At 40.8% G+C, this 16,240-nt stretch overlaps 2 protein-coding genes across 2 annotated transcripts in view; one reads left to right on the forward strand and one right to left on the reverse strand.

Annotated features, from left to right (window-relative positions):
- Positions 1-13,935, reverse strand: part of LOC126094549 (Krueppel homolog 2) — a 55,308-nt gene extending 41,373 nt beyond the window's left edge. Inside the window, exons 1-4 of the mRNA XM_049908982.1 lie at positions 13,780-13,935; positions 13,511-13,684; positions 12,897-13,078; positions 5,726-5,793 (exon numbers count right to left, since the gene is read on the reverse strand). Of these exons, the coding sequence (XP_049764939.1) occupies positions 5,726-5,793; positions 12,897-13,078; positions 13,511-13,671 (411 nt within the window). The 5' untranslated portion in view covers positions 13,672-13,684; positions 13,780-13,935. The remainder of the gene's footprint in view (positions 1-5,725; positions 5,794-12,896; positions 13,079-13,510; positions 13,685-13,779) is intronic.
- Positions 13,936-14,056: 121 nt separating this feature from the next.
- LOC126094548 (dehydrogenase/reductase SDR family member on chromosome X) overlaps positions 14,057-16,240 on the forward strand; it is a 60,305-nt gene continuing 58,121 nt past the window's right edge. The window contains exon 1 of the mRNA XM_049908981.1: positions 14,057-14,326. Within this exon, the coding sequence (XP_049764938.1) occupies positions 14,212-14,326 (115 nt within the window). The 5' untranslated portion in view covers positions 14,057-14,211. The remainder of the gene's footprint in view (positions 14,327-16,240) is intronic.

Raw genomic sequence — 16,240 nt, forward strand, 5'->3', positions numbered from 1 at the left:
CGACCTCTGGAGCAAGTGGTAGCCGAGCCCCAAAGCACATTGTGCGCAATGGAGTCCCCTACAACGATGAGGGAGTGCCCAGAACAATTCTGTCAGTGCATCTGCATCCAAAGGATAATGAGGTGGAAGATAGAAGGAACACACAGTGATGTTAAATGGTGCTAGAACTTTCACAGCAACTGCTTGTATGGCCATGGTAAGAGGGACAGGAGAGGCATGGAATCTGTCTTCAACGAAAACAGCCACTCCACCTTTAGCCTGTCTCCAGTAATATTGTCCTTCCTGTACAGATGGTAACTCCTTACAGCAGGTGTGTTGGACACTTTAAAATGAGTTTCTTGTAAGCAGATGCAGAAGTTTCTTCTGGACCAGGAGCTGTAATTCTCCCACATGCCTTTATTAGCCATTTAAATTCCACTGCAATACAGAAGTCCTTGTGGGAAACATTGATTAGCAATGGTTGGTCTTGTCTTTCTCCCTTGGTGGCAGCAATTTACCTGGAAGGTCAGAGGCAACATTTGTCAGTGCCTGGGTTTCCAGTTGCTCCAAGTGAAGGTCCATATCCTCAGAAATAAAGTCCTGACCTGAAATGGGGAGAGCTTGCCAATCCGAAGGCTTAACTGGCACTTTCTTCGACTTTGAACTACTTTTTGGGTGACGGTGTTCCTTACTTTAGGGAGGAGTTGTTTGGCTGAGCTGAAGGGACAGCTTAATAGGCTTCTGATGGTGGGCAGCAGCATGTGGCTTAGGTTGTAAGCCCATCGACAATGACTTCCAAACGATTTCTGGTTCAAGTGTAGCTCCGCCCCCCACACACTAACAAGTGCACATGCTTGTACTTGAATAGAAGTAGTAAAAATCTGAGGCTGTGAAGCTTTGAAAGCTATTTCAGCTGCAGCATTGGGTATGAGTCTTGTGACTTTCTACTCCTGAATTTTCCTTTCCTCGTTGCAATCCTCATACTTTCTACTCCATTCTGGGTGATCCCCAGAGCAGTTTATAGATTTTGGAGGAAGTATACAACAACTGCCTGATCTGCAAGCTGAGCCTCCACAATTTCTACACGTAGCCCTCCCATTACATACCACAGTGGTATGGCCAAATCTTTGGCATATGAAGCATTGCATTGTGTTGGAAACAAACAGGTGACCCTTAAGACAGATATAGTCTGCAATGATGTGTTCAGGTAATTCTGGAGTCTCAAACGTTAGAATAAATGATGCCGATTTTTCCAATGTGACACTGGCTTTCCTCATATAGTTCTCCGTTTCTGTGATGCCCATAGTTTTCCATTCTTCACATAACTTGAAGGGTCCATCTCCATAATATTGGAGCAGGTAGAGCCTTTGTAGAAGTTAGGTGTGGTATGCAACTCACTTCTAAGGCCTTACATTCCAGAAGCTTAGATACTTGGTTTGAATTAGCAGTTTCAACTAGAAATGTTCCATTACAAAGTTGTTTGACACTTTTCAGGGACCCAGCAACAAACTCCGATGCCTTGTGAATATAGAATGGGACATCATCTCTCAAAGATTCTCCCTGTTTTCATGATTACAATGAAAGTGTTATGGCTTACTAGTGCCCTGTTACTATGGTTCTGTGAATACTTCTCAGGAGGAGTGACCAACCGAGCTCTCTTTTATGAGAGGGAGGGGGTGCAGGTACTATATGACAGTACACCCGCCCTGTCAGGAGTAGTTGTTTGGTGAGACAGTTCCATAGAAATCCCATGAGATGCTAGGGAAACAAACATTGGCCCCAGCAGAGTGCTACATCCCCGAGCAGGCCTTAGACAACTGGGGGACCAATGGTGCCCTAGAGGTTGCCCGCTAGAGCCTATTTTATCTCAACAGCCATTGACCTCATCAGCACATAGCACACTTTGAAGTTGATGGTCTTTTTATAGAGATGTGTACCTTTCTTGTGGTCCAGACAATGAAGCCAGGGCCCCTGTTCTCCGAAACACACAACATTTCACTGCTGCACTGCACAGTGGTTGCTGAAGCATGCACAAAGATAAGGGAAAAGAGGACTGGCAGCACTTACCAGTCCTCAGCTCAGGAACCCGAGGTTGCCAGGGCTGTACCCAACAAACAAACACTTAGCCCCTGGAGGGTTTTTGGTTTCATGTGACGACGTTGGCAACGTAGTATTGTTTTCTTCACCTGAGGCTCCTTTAGCAGCGCCATAAAATGGTCTTTTTTTGCCAATAATCAGGATCATGATAAGATGGCAGCCACACTGCCAAAATATGCTACATTCTCTATTTCAAAAGTAAAATGAATGGAATATTTTTTCTTCATGAACCAACTATGTAATATGCTGTGAAGAAAATGTGGTACTCATCAGTCAAAAGGCAGATCATTCACTGTATTGTACTAAAGCTGGTGAAAGCAACAGTCTGTAATGGAAATTAATTGTGATACAATGCAAGTTCCTTAAAGAAAATGTTTTTCACCAAATGGATTTTACGAAATGTGACAAAGTGGTAAATGAAGTGACTGAGTTGAATTTTTGGAGTGTTGTGATGCGAAGTATGTAGTCTATGTACAGGGTTATTACAAATGATTGAAGCGATTTCACAGCTCTACAATAACTTTATTATTTGAGATATTTTCACAATGCTTTGCACACAAATACAAAAACTCGAAAAGTTTTTTTAGGCATTCACAAATGTTCGATATATGCCCCTTTAGTGATTCGGCAGACATCAAGCCGATAATCAAGTTCCTCCCACACTCAGCACAGCATGTCCCCATCAATGAGTTCGAAAGCATCGTTGATGCGAGCTCGCAGTTCTGGCACGAAGAAAAAGCAGCCGTAAACTTTAAACACAAACCACGTTAACTTTTGGTGAATTGCGAATTTGCTGCACGAATGCGTGAGAATTCTCTACCGCCCAGATTCGCACATTGTGTCTGTTCACTTCACCACTAAGAAAAATTGTTGCTTCATCACTGAAAACAAGTTTCGCACTGAACGCATTCTCTTCCATGAGCTGTTGCAACCGCGCCGAAAATTCAAAGCGTTTGACTTTGTCATCGGGTGTCAGGGCTTGTAGCAATTGTAGACGGTAAGGCTTCTGCTTTAGCCTTTTCTGTAAGATTTTCCAAACCGTCGGCTGTGGTACGTTTAGCTCCCTGCTTGCTTTATTCGTCGACTTCCGCGGGCTATGCGTGAAACTTGCCCGCACGCGTTCAACCGTTTCTTCCCTCACTGCAGGCTGACCCGTTGATTTCCCCTTACAGAGGCATCCAGAAGCTTTAAACTGCGCGTACCATCGCCGAATGGAGTTAGCAGTTGGTGGATCGTTGTTGAACTTCGTCCTGAAGTGTCGTTGCACTGTTATGACTGACTGATGTGAGTGCATTTCAAGCACGACATACGCTTTCTCGGCTCCTGTCGCCAGAAACCTGAAGTGCGGCTTCAGCCGAACAAAACTTTATGAGTTTTTCTACGTATCTGTAGTGTGTCGTGACCATATGTCAATGAATGGAGCTACAGTGAATTTATGAAATCGCTTCAATCATTTGTAATAGCCCTGTAATTTATTATAGAAGCAAGTGGCAGCTGCTTTGACTGACAAGTTATGATATAAACTGGTGTGCAGAACTTAAGGATGACATTAACTTTCACATGATGTGTCACTGCCAGTTAACATAGCTTAATGAAATTTGTACTAGATAGAATGAACTGCTACAGTAAAGTACAGAAGGTAATTGCAAGAAAAATGCAATGAGATGAACAGAAATGACACTCTGAAGTTGTCATGATTTTTTATGGTCCCCTGGACATTATAAATGGTGGGACATAGTTCTTAATAGGGTGTGTGAGCATTATGGATGGTAATGCATGCTCCCATGCTGCAAGGTTGGTAACGAGTTCTTGTGGTAGGGTGTCCCATTTCTCCAACAGTGTGACTGACGACTGCTATATGGTTTTGGTACATGTGGATGTTGCGCAATACATCCCCCCAATACATCCCACATACACTCAGCACAGGCCAGGCCATCCCATTCACCGAACATTCTCTTGCCCCAAGAGCTGCTCCACCTGCATAGTTGTTAAGACAAACTTTGGTGTTTGTCTAACAGTCAGAAAGCAAAGCGATGATTGAAGGGATTGCTATGCTAAGGAGAAATCTACGGATACCAGTCACCGAATGCTGGCCCCTATTTTGACTGGATCAGAAGTGGGATCTTCCTATACGCCAATCAGTGGACCTGAAGGTAGGGTAATCTAGTGCTGAAACTGGTGGCAATAAAGTAACAACTGGAAATTTACACGGCTGCATGTGTTTTGTTTTGACATTTATATCGAATAGCAGAGGTCCCACAACCATCTGTATAAAGATGGACTTACAGAGACTTATGGTAATGGTGATGGATTAACTGATGAAGTTGGCATTCAATCTGAAAACACTGACATGTCCAGAAGGAACAACACAGCTGCACAAAAATTATGGTTTACTTGGAACACCAAATTGAAACAACTTCAGTCCAACTAATGTTTGTGAAACACCTCCCTGATTGTGCTGTACATAATATACAAAGCTTACTAATTACTTCAAACAATGGAAAATCCAGGATCGAGTAATGACACTATTACGAAATGGATAGATTGCTACTCACCATGTAGAGGAGATGTGAAGTTGCAGGCGGGCACAACAAAAAATAACACACACACACGCGCGCGCACACACACACACACACACACACACACACACACACACACACACACACACACACAACACAACTACTCTCTCTGGCCACTAAGGCCGAATACCAACTGATTATTTCTGTACGTAAGACTCACTGGTTGAAATTTGTGTGAAAATAATGTATAATTTGTGTGTTTATGTGAAAATAAACATAATGTGTGTTTATGGTATTTAACCAGTGTCAACTTTTTCTGACGTTTCAGATTATCCATTTTTACAGCAGATTATATGGCTAAGCAATGGTGCCACCTAATATGGGAAAAAAGTTTCACTGCAGTTCAATACAAACAGATAAGGACAGAATCTTACGGTAGTTGGCAGGATCACAGCAAATGAAAAAAATGCACACAGTAGCACTAGATATAGATTAAGATAAAAGGTTGTTTCTTCCTGCAACAGAGGGGAATTTTTTGTGCATACCTGCACTTGCATGTTTTATGGAGCATGAAGTCAGTATAGTATATTTTTTTACCTTTGCATTCATCAGATTGAATTTTGTAGCAAATGATATGTATTTTGTAGGTGGCATTTACTATTTCTAAATATAACTCATCAATGCTAAAAGCAGTTAATTATTTTGAGCGTTGCAATTTGTAGCTAAAGCTTGTCTTTGCACAAAACAAATGGTCACAGAACTTCACCATTACACTCTTCCATCTTACGAAGTATGTAATCAAAACAGCAGCACTACTTCTACTGATATACCTCCTTCCTCCAAATGAGAGTACATTTAAGACAGTTCACAGCTTCCATTAACGATAGTCAGTACCCAGCCTCATATTTACGTATTAGGTAAGAAACTACTGCGCCATTCAAAAAATCAGATAAAGCAGAACTGTTTGTTAATAATTGCCTTTGAAATGAACATCATACTCACTGAAACACTGTATCGTTCTCATTACCTGTTTAAACGGAAGGAAATCAAACCAGTTTCTTACTTATGTTGTTTATGACAATACAAATTTTATCACCTATTAGGTATTAAGTCAAAGCATTTGTACTTACATCCAATAAAATCAGAGAGTATCGTGAGAATTGAAGCACTGCAAATAAAAACACTGGCAACAGAATCACTGCAAAAATGTTAAGAGAAATAAACTTTACGACAGTGAAACTATTTTTTGAAAACATACAAAATACACTCTGAAACCACTTTTCTCCAAGCAGGTCATAAATTTTCATTTCCTAATGCTAACAAAAAGTTACATTCGAATATGAAATCTGGAAACTGCTGTGAAAAAGAATAAGTATTAAACAAATCAATATGGACAGGATAATTTTGCAAAAATGATGACACAAAATTAGTGATTTTTAGTGAAATAATGAAAATTGTGATTTTTATGAGATATTGTGAAATTTGTAGTTTTGTCAAAATATTATAAACCTGAGGTTGGCGGTTTACTAATATTTGTAATTGGGCGGTTTACTAATATTTGTAATTGATAGTTATTGAATTTTAAAATTATTTTTGACTTCTAATCTCCCCAAGGTTCAAGTACAATCTAAAACTGACAGTTCATTTCCCACCAAACCAACTTCGACGTGACAACGAAAATAGTACCAAAGTTAGCAAAAAATATCAGGGAATTTGGCTCTGCACGGTGAACAGTCAGAGCCTCCTGTTGCTAGTCCGCCCCCACAATGACGAATGGGGTCTAGTATCTGCAATGCTCAGGTTGATGCTGAACCATATGCGAAACTCCCATAATCAAAACATGGCAGAACCAGGGGTTTGTAGAGCGAGACTGAGGCAGTTGAGTGTACTGAGGTGTTGCCAGCACTTTTGCTTAAGTTGGCGAAGGTGGGGAAGCGACGCCAGCCAGGAATCAAAGACTAGTCCTACAAAGTGGTGCGTCTCAACTACAAGAAGTAAAACTCTGGGTGTGGGTGGGCAGTAGGATGGCGACAGAAGTGCATGACACAAGTCCTGGTGCAAGTTATGCAAGCAGTACATCCTGACACACATCATCATCATCATCATCATCATCATCATGAGGGTGATAAACATTACAGATGGTAAAATCCTGATGTGCCCGTACTCAAACATCCACAGCCTCCAATGGAGTATCAAGAGGCACAAGGTAACTGTATACGAGTCCAGCACATACATATGAACTCCACTTGATATGCTCTCACAGTCAGTACGATTCTTAAAATAACCTCAATAGTCACGAAGGGCAGAGGTCCAATATGCTGGAAACCACAATTCCTGGATGACATTATAGAATGCAGGTTATGTGCTTAAAAGCTGCCATAGTTCAGGCAGGTGGTGCAAAAATCTGTTACAATTCTACTGGAATGTAAGAGTGTCTAAATAATGTGGGAACGTGACGTGACCGGGAGGGGAGGCAGGGGTCAGATTACGACCCAGGGTCACGTACTGCCACTGGCCGGCACATCAGGGGATCCACTGACATAGATTCTGTGGCACATTGCCTGGGGAGATCTGTTGCTTCAGGAGCCACTGGGAGCACATACAGAGTCTAGTGGCATGGGGGGGGGGGGGGGCACATAATTTCCTTCATCTTAGAGGACTTCTTTTTATCTTTCTTCTTCTTACAAGACAAGGACTGAGAAGGTTTCCCAGAACTGGTTTCTGGTACACAGGAGGAACAAGAAGTCCGATGTAAAGCAGCCTGTGGTTCCTGGCTGTGGACCAGCAGGAACCAAGGAAGGAAGAGTCCCAAGGGACCTCTTGGTAGCTAGAGAAGCCACAGGAGGATGAGGTGCCTCCAGCTGGGAGATGGGGACCAGTGTCCCTGGCACATGGGGAGCCAATGCTCTCGAAGTGGGTGTGGTGGAAGCATCAGACGGGCCCCTAGGTTGCCTGGGGGGCAGGTATCGGTGGGTGGCTCTGAGGGCCCACTGTAAGAGGCGCAACAGAGGAAGGCACCATCGACAGAGAAAGTGATGACGTTGCAGCTGTAGCATAAGATTGTGCTATTTGTCTGGGATTTAGATGCTCATGCTCTTTTCTGGCCTCTTGCTATGTGATCTTGTCCACGGTCTTACAATCTTGGATCTTCTTTTCACGGTTAAAAATGAAGCAATCTGGTGAGCAGGGAAAGTGGAGCTCACTGCAGTTTACACTGACAAGGGAGGGGCACGAAGAACGTTCACATGCAGTGGGTGCCCATAATCCCTGCAGGTAGCAGCAAGAGTGCAACGGAAAGACGTTTGACCAAACTTCATACCTCCTCCTTTGACCTCCTCATAGGAGGAGGAAAATAGGGTTTCACGTCACATCAGTAGACAATAAACTTTATGTTCCTGGCAATGTATCATGCTCAAAAGCCAAGATGAAGGCCCAGGTAGGAACTCTGTTTTCCCTTGGTCCCCTATGGACACAACAGATGAAGTGCACAAACTGTCGTTCTAAATTGGCTGCAGCTAGTCATCAGCACGGTAAAAGATGATGCCCTGGACCATACTGAGACTTTTGTGGAAAGTCACAGTCATAGGGATGTCATCCAACATTGTTTTGCAAGAGAGCAGTGCCTGCAAAAAAAAAAAAAAAAAAATTAAATTTAAAAAAAAAAGGCTTTGTGGTTAAAAAGATGTCCCCATCAGTCCTGGTTTAGACCAGGTACCAGGTATTGTAGGGAGAATTTTGCTCCTTGTCTTTAGTTCTGCATCCCTCCAACGGCGTGGCAAGCGAAGGGAACATGTTGGGATCATATTTTGTTGCATCATACGAGACTTTTCCAGAAACCGCAGGGCATGTGTGACCACCAACGGGAGAAAGTTTAAGTTGCTTCATGTGCAAACTATCTGCCTTGGTGCCACCCACTCTGAACATGGACTCTCTCCATTATTGCCACCAAGCCACAGCAACAGCTACCTGGCCAGTAATCTGTTGCCAGGAGTTCCCATGCCCCAGTCATAATGGGCACATACTCCATGGAATACATGCAGCACAGGCACCAACAGTGCCATCCCAGTGTGATCGGGGGCTACCACAACGCAGGTACTTGACGAAGCCCCCTACCCCCACAGTGGGATGGCTACCGTGCTGGGTTTCACGCATACTACAACAAACAGGAAGGGTGCCAAGGTACACAAGAAGGACCATACAATGAAAAGTAAGAGGAGGGAGAAGACAATCAAAGTGTAGGTTTGCAGCACAGAAAGAGGAAGCAATGCTGCAAAGGTTGAGGCCCCCGTCGTAGCCACACATGTACTCACCAAAGAGTGGTGAGCCCCCTGGAGCAGCTATCTATTGTCACATGAATTTCATTATCTTGAATACTAATTAATAGCAAATAAAGGTAAATTAACTGTCTCACTAATGAAAATGCAGATAATGATAAAACTAAGGATCACCAGCTAATACCTACGGGAGCCACAGGAAAGCTGGTGAAATTCTGGTCTTTTAGTAGCAGAAAGTGAAATACAAATTTCAGAATTTTGCCACGGAAGATTACGCGAACTTTGCATTGGAGACCATACTGGCATACAGGTCACTTCATGATTTGTCCAAAATTGGATGCACGGTTGAATGAGATGTGTCAGTCATGGCTTCAGGTGGGTGACAGTTTTTGGACAACTTTCAAGGACTTGTAAATTTTTGTGCAGAGATTCTGCATACTTACAATAAAGTTCCAATAGTTAGTCAACGGCTCTAACATTGAGTATCCACACATTTGGACTCTCAAATAATTCAATGCCTAGCCTATGAACTTTAACTTATCTGCAGAAATGCTGGACTTGTGAAATTTTCCAGCAGTTAGCTTCAAGAACTTTAACATAGAACAGTAATATGGTGTTTCGTACCTATCATTTTGTAACTGAATGGTATTTTTGTGTGTCACCATGTTGCTTTTACAATCTTAAAGATTTAATAACTGTTTTTATTGCTAAATGTTAACTAGCTGGTCTTCGTAACACTTTCTTTAATTTGTCATCACTGACCACAATAATGCTTTCAATGAACATTTATTAAGAGGTTAAGACAACTATTTATTGGTGCTCAAGCTCAAAGATTATAGGATATACCCAAGAAGACAAAACTTTATTAAAATTATGTATGCTCAACAGCAAATAAGTCCTTTTAGCCCAGACCTCGAGTTGATTAGATTAAATATGCAACTTTTATAGTGTATCTTGTGTGTACATACAGAAAGTATGCGACAAGTGACCAAACGTGGATGATGCTCCTCCTACCAACCTCTTCAATTTTGCTGAAATTTGTATCAAATGCACTTAAGGGTATTCACGAAGTTCTACCAAATTTCAGCCTGATCTGTAACTTCTTGTAAGGGTAGAATTTTGATATATCGATATCACACTTTCAGGCACTGTAGTGCAACAAACCATGAAAAAAAAAGGGCATTTCTTGGATAGATGTACTTAATGCACTGTAGCACAAACTGATTATTTGCAAAATAAGCAAGTACAAATACAAAATCCGCCAAACACTGCACGATAGCTTTGGAAACTGTGAAATCAAGATTGGGCTGTACAATGTGCTATTCTAACACAACCTGGGCATAGGACATGTGATGATCTCAGCCAATCAGAACACAGAATGAGAGCACATTACACATTATGTAATCAACCAACATTATCATCTTATTTTAAATGCACAACACACAAATGATGAAAAAATTTTAAGAATGAAACACTAGTAAAGTAGATATTCCAATGCAATGCACAAAATGTACAGTGCCAATCACAGCAATGCTGTAATGTATCAGTAATGCTGAAGAAACTGAAGGCACCAGTTTCCCTGAAAGGCATGGAATAGTAGTTGCTACTCATGCTTGCAACTACGTTGAATGTTATTGCACTACAACTCCACTGCACACATAAAGTTTACCCACTTCAACAAGAAGGTGATATGATATTTCTTTCTAGCTATGTGCTCGACAGAACGTACTCTCAGCTAGGTAACCTGCGTAATGATTGGTCTTGCTCCCGCATCAATGGATGACACCTTTGAAAACCTACCATGTTCTGTGTGTGAATCAGATGCTCCTTCATATCTACCTAGTTCAAACTATGGTTCACTTTATAGTGCTGAAAACCTTCAGTATCTCAAATGTTGTATGAACTAAAGTAGTCACTAACAATTGGGAGCATCTTTTCTTTTTATTATTGTGAACAACACTTCCTTGGCCGGAAATTCAACATGCTCAAGGAAGCATTTCTTCAACCCTCACTGAATTCCACTGAACACCCAATTTCCTATGATTTCATGGCCTCTGTTGCGATTTCATGGCCTTTGTTGCATCTACTTTTCCCAAATTTCACTTCGCCAACTCATAACCAAACTGCTGCATTCCAACCTAACCTAGAGTTCCCAGTATGATACAGATCAGTTTGTCATCACAACCAGATTTTTTGGTTTCACATTTGTCGGCTTTGCAAACTCACAACAAAACTGTTGCTTTCCAACCTAACTTAGATCTCTGGCTATGCTACAGATCAGTCTGTCGCCACAACCAGATTTTTTCTGTCAATTCAAGCTGTTCTCGTATGTCCTGGCCAAACAATACCATAGGGAATCACGAGATATTCAGCCAAAATCAGCTTAACTACACTCCTGGAAATCGCAATGTATTCATAGAATAACAGCCAAGTATTTGTAACGACAAAGAATATTAAGGTCATGCTTCACTCCCAGCAATTTAACCCTAGATCACTAAATCCTCCTAGAATTTATGGTTGCAACTGATACCAATTCACGGCTCCCACCAACATTTTGAGCAGTACTGTTGTCAGTACAGTGTGGTGTAGAACAGGGCAGTTGTATTTGTTTGTATGTGATATACCACTGATGACAATCATAAGTAACTAGTGAATAAATTGTAAACTACCACCTCCTTCCAATAAAATATAGAGTAGTAGAGTTTACAGTGGTTTAGTAACATAGTAACAGTGTCACAATGCCCCCCCCCCCCCCCCCAAGCCACACCAACTTTAATGTTCTAGGATTAAGTTCTGTTTTAATATGTCCCAGCTGTACTATACCCTTGGAAATCGCAGTATGGAAACCACAATATTCGGAGCAAAAGAGCCATTTATTCTGTCAAACAAGTGTATCAATGTCACTGCCTCATTCGCATCAATGTAAGATGTCACCTTACATCCCAGCCTAACCACACCTGATGAAAAACACAGCAGACCCAAAATTATATATGAAGCAATAGCTCTACTTATTTTTATACCATACTGTATGTATTTTAATTTGTGTGTCTGTGCAATGAAATAGTCATAGTGTCGTTGGTTGAATAGATCACATCTGCTACGCCCACTGTAATTGGCTAACTAGACAAGTGTCCTGCACTCGGACTGCATAACAAAAGATCATCATACAGCACAATCTCAAGTTCACAGTTTCCAAAGCTATCATGGCGTATTTGGTGGATTTCATATATATACTCGCTTATTCCAGAAATATACAGTTTCAGTGTTACCGCACATTAAGTATCTGCCCAAGAGACTTTCTTTTCCTCTCTTTTTGTTGTGCTACAGTGCCTGAAAGTGTGATATTGATACATAAAAATTTAATTACTGTAAGTATTAGATCCTTTCTCAAGTGAATCACTTCTTCATATTGCAAATGCATCACAAAATTCAAGTTCAGCAAGCCACATTGTAAATGCTCTAACAGAGCTGCAATCCTGCAAATACACAACACAACAACTTTTTGTGCAGTATACAGAAATACAAGTGATACCCCCCACCCCTTTCTTTGCTTTTTTAATAAAGAATAGGTAGAAAGTAAAATGAACTGGAAACATTATGTTCCAATATCTGTTTCCCTATCAGAAAATATGTGAATGATGAACTTTCCCACATGTGTATTCACTACATTATCAGCTGCTATAATTGATAAATTACTATATGAACCAATTATTTTTGTTATGCCAGGAACATCAGCTTGCTGAACACGAGGATTTCTTTGCAGGGGTTTCAAAAAATGGTCCTTGTGAAAAAGGCTCTATTTTCTACACCAGGTTGCAAACAAAGCTGAAACTCGGCAGAAGTTAATTTAGGTCTATTACATGCAAATTTCAACAAAATTAAATATGGTCAAACTAGGACACCTACGTCGCTTTACAGGAAATAACACACGAGAGATACACAGACAGATGACACATCAGAGATAGAAAAAAACTAATAGAAAAAATAGCTTTCAGGATATTTTCAAATGAGGTTTTGTAAAGGATACAGCCAACTGGAGCTACATATAGAAATATAAGAGAGTACAACAAATAGTGGCAGCTATCTTCTGATAACAATTGCTGAAGGAACTCTTTAGAGAATGAAACTCGAGGAATTCTCTGATGTAGTCGCAGTGCACTTGTTGCAGCATTGGACATCAGTGCTTTATAGTATGCATTATAGGCGTTTCTGTAAACAGAAGAAAAAATTTCAATGATAAGCTTAAACTATTTACATGTACATGGAACTACAGGCAAAAACACTGTCAAAATGTGAACTGATAAATACGGAAAAGTATAGTAGGTCTGAAAACAAGATGTATTACTAGTCGCTGACGTCTAAGAGGTCCAGTGCCGTTTTGATTTATTTAATTACTTGCACCAATTATAAGTTACGCAGTCACAAACAGTCGTAGGCAGTATCTAGGCCAACCAGTTCAGCCGTGTGTGCAAGGTCAGCTGGTCAAAAGCAGCAATGTCATTCTAACTTCCAATGGCAAATTATAGTCAACAAATGTGATAACGTTTAATAACTTAAATAAATAGCGCAATACTGTTACAAGCAAAACACAAGGTATAAAATTACTGGCTGCAACATGATATAGTTCAAGAAATCACGTACCCGAAGATAGGGATGAAATACCCAAAAGTAAAAAATATTGTGAAAATTCTCGTTGCCCATAAAGCAACTTCAACTTTCTCTTCAATCAGACGTTTCTTCAGTGTTGCCCAACCTTTAACCTGCGGTTGCGTTGAAGTGCTTGTGCTAGTTGTATCGGCCATATTTCAGAGGTATCTGTCCAGAAGTATAGATACAGTTTTCAATCAAAACAAGCAGCAGGGTTTCGCTAGCAATTTTTTGAACACCAGCACTATTATTGCTACTTTTACCGTCACTCGTGGCAGTGCAAATAAACAGACCTACTCAACATGAAAATAACCTCTGCACTAATTATCAAGATACTCTTATTTGCACGTGAAAATTAAACTTCAATCATACACTATTAGTGACCACGACGCAACATGCACGCAATGACTTGACCACACTGAGTATCGTTTCTGAAGTTTCGTGTTTTCGCAGTAGATAGCGCTAGCAGATGCGAAAATGGTATCTTGCTATCTTCCGAGTAAGTACTTTGAATTACTGCCGCCTCTTTAAAATGTGTTTACTGGCGGTACGGGAGGCACTCTGGGACAGCTGTCGCTAAGTAGTAAAGAGAAAGTGGAGGTGACAGAGAAAGTTATAGTAGAAAGCTGTGAGGGAGGGTCCTCAAGTAGTGTGCGGACAGTATCGCATGCGCAGTGTAGTTGCAGAGTGAAACCATGGCTATTAACTGGAAGCTTATTTTTAAGGCAGTTTGTTACGAGATTTATTACTATGTGATTGGAGCGGCAGCAATTGTAGAAGATTTTATGAATGGGCATCGCAACAAACTAGGTAACTATTAATTTCTAGTGAGAATTGTTGCTTACAGAGAAAGTTTGTGGGCAGTGCTACGTAATCGATCTGTATCCATGAAGAAATATTACAACATACCACAATGTTTCTCCTCCTTTCTCCTCTCTGCATGCCTGTAGTGGAATAGTTGAAGTCTACTGTATTTCAGTGAGATTGACCAGTTTACGTGTATGTTTTCGAGCATACATGGCAAATAACTCTAATAGAGTTAATTGCCCTACATTCTTCACCAAAGCAGGCGGAGCACTAATTAGAGGTGCTGGACACCTCTTTCGGAATAACACGTTGCACTTGCCTGCCTAGCCATTCTGCCCAACCCCCACCCTCCCCCTCCATGCCTCCCCCCCCCCCCCCCCCCGTAAATTTAGTCATAATATACAATAGTCTATTTATTTCCCTTTTGCCTTACAAGAGTTAAGTCCCCATTGCTAATATTGTTCTCAGACAATTGCTTCTTGCATTCCCTTCTTTCTAAGTCCAGTGGAAGTCTTCCTTTACCTTCTGTAAGGAAGTGTCAGTAAGTACCCATCTTTTGAAATTGTGTATTATTTGTTTCTCCCAGAACTTACTTTTATATAAAAAAAATATCTGCAGAATGCATTGGTCTGCCATCAGAGAGCCAATGGGTGCTTTTGCTCTGTTGTTTTTAGAATATAGGCCTAGTTTGTTTCAGTTTTGTAATGTGTTTGTGCACTTGCCGAAACAAAGCAAAGTTATTGTATTCTCCATATGGCATTAGGTATTGACAGAAAACGTTGCTTTCATTCTCATTTTAATCACAAAGATATTCAAAGTATTGTTTTATGTGATCATTTTGATGCTGCCCTACGTTGTGCCAGATTAATTTGATGTGACTCAGTCAATGATGTGTGTAAAATTGTGCTTTGAACATGTGCAAGAGTCAAGATGAGGTTTCATATTTGACAGTAGCATTCAGCAGTGAAGCACACCAGGCAGCTGTGACCACAGTGAAATGCACAGATCAAATGTACATCTAAGTTGAACTCCCTTGTATTTTGCTTCTGGGCTCTCAACAATTGCATTTAATCTTGTACTGCTGGGTTGGCTCTGTGTTGTTTTTTAACAGTAGTGGCTGGTGCCAAACTGTTTATGTGGTCGGCCGAGACAGAGATTGGCCTGTACAACATTCTACTACCCACTTGTCACTGTTTATGACCCTCTTCTACATCTGTACGTATAGTTTCACTGTAAAGTACCTAGCAGAAGCTAATTCATACCAGTTTCAGGAATTTTCTATCCGATTCCATTCACATACTGAACACGGGGAAAAATGACTGTCCATATGCCTTTGTATGTGCTCTAATCTCTCTTGTCTTATTCTTGTGGTCCCTATATGGAATATTCAATAGTGATAGCAGAAGTGTTGCACAGTCTCCCTTGAACACAGATTCTCTAAATTTGTCAGACAGGATTCCACAAGGGCAATGGCTTCCTTTGTGAAATATTTCCACTTAAGTATGCCAAGCATATGTTATACTATCATATGGACTATACCAATTTTCTACAGTTACAAGAATGAGTTTTGATTTCTCAGTAGTAGAATTATAAATTATCGCTCAGTCATATCAAAGTTGCCCCACCCAGCTCTTTGCCTGCAGAGTGACCTCTGACACAGACCAACCTCTCAATATAACACAAACATCTGATGTGAGTTGCAACTGCACACAGCCTGCTTACTGCAAAACATGTACTTCCTATATGCATCTGTCTTTATTGTAGCATTTAAGGAAAATATCAAGCCATTTATATAATCATTTGAATTGTTATTGTCCTTTTCATCATGAAAAAGGTTTTATAGCTCTTCTAACAACTCCATTTCCTACACTGTGTGTGTGTGTGTGTGTGTGTGTGTGTGTGTGTGTGTGTGCAAAA

This window comes from Schistocerca cancellata, chromosome 8 (genome assembly GCF_023864275.1).
Source record: "Schistocerca cancellata isolate TAMUIC-IGC-003103 chromosome 8, iqSchCanc2.1, whole genome shotgun sequence".
Lineage (NCBI taxonomy): Eukaryota > Metazoa > Arthropoda > Insecta > Orthoptera > Acrididae > Schistocerca > Schistocerca cancellata.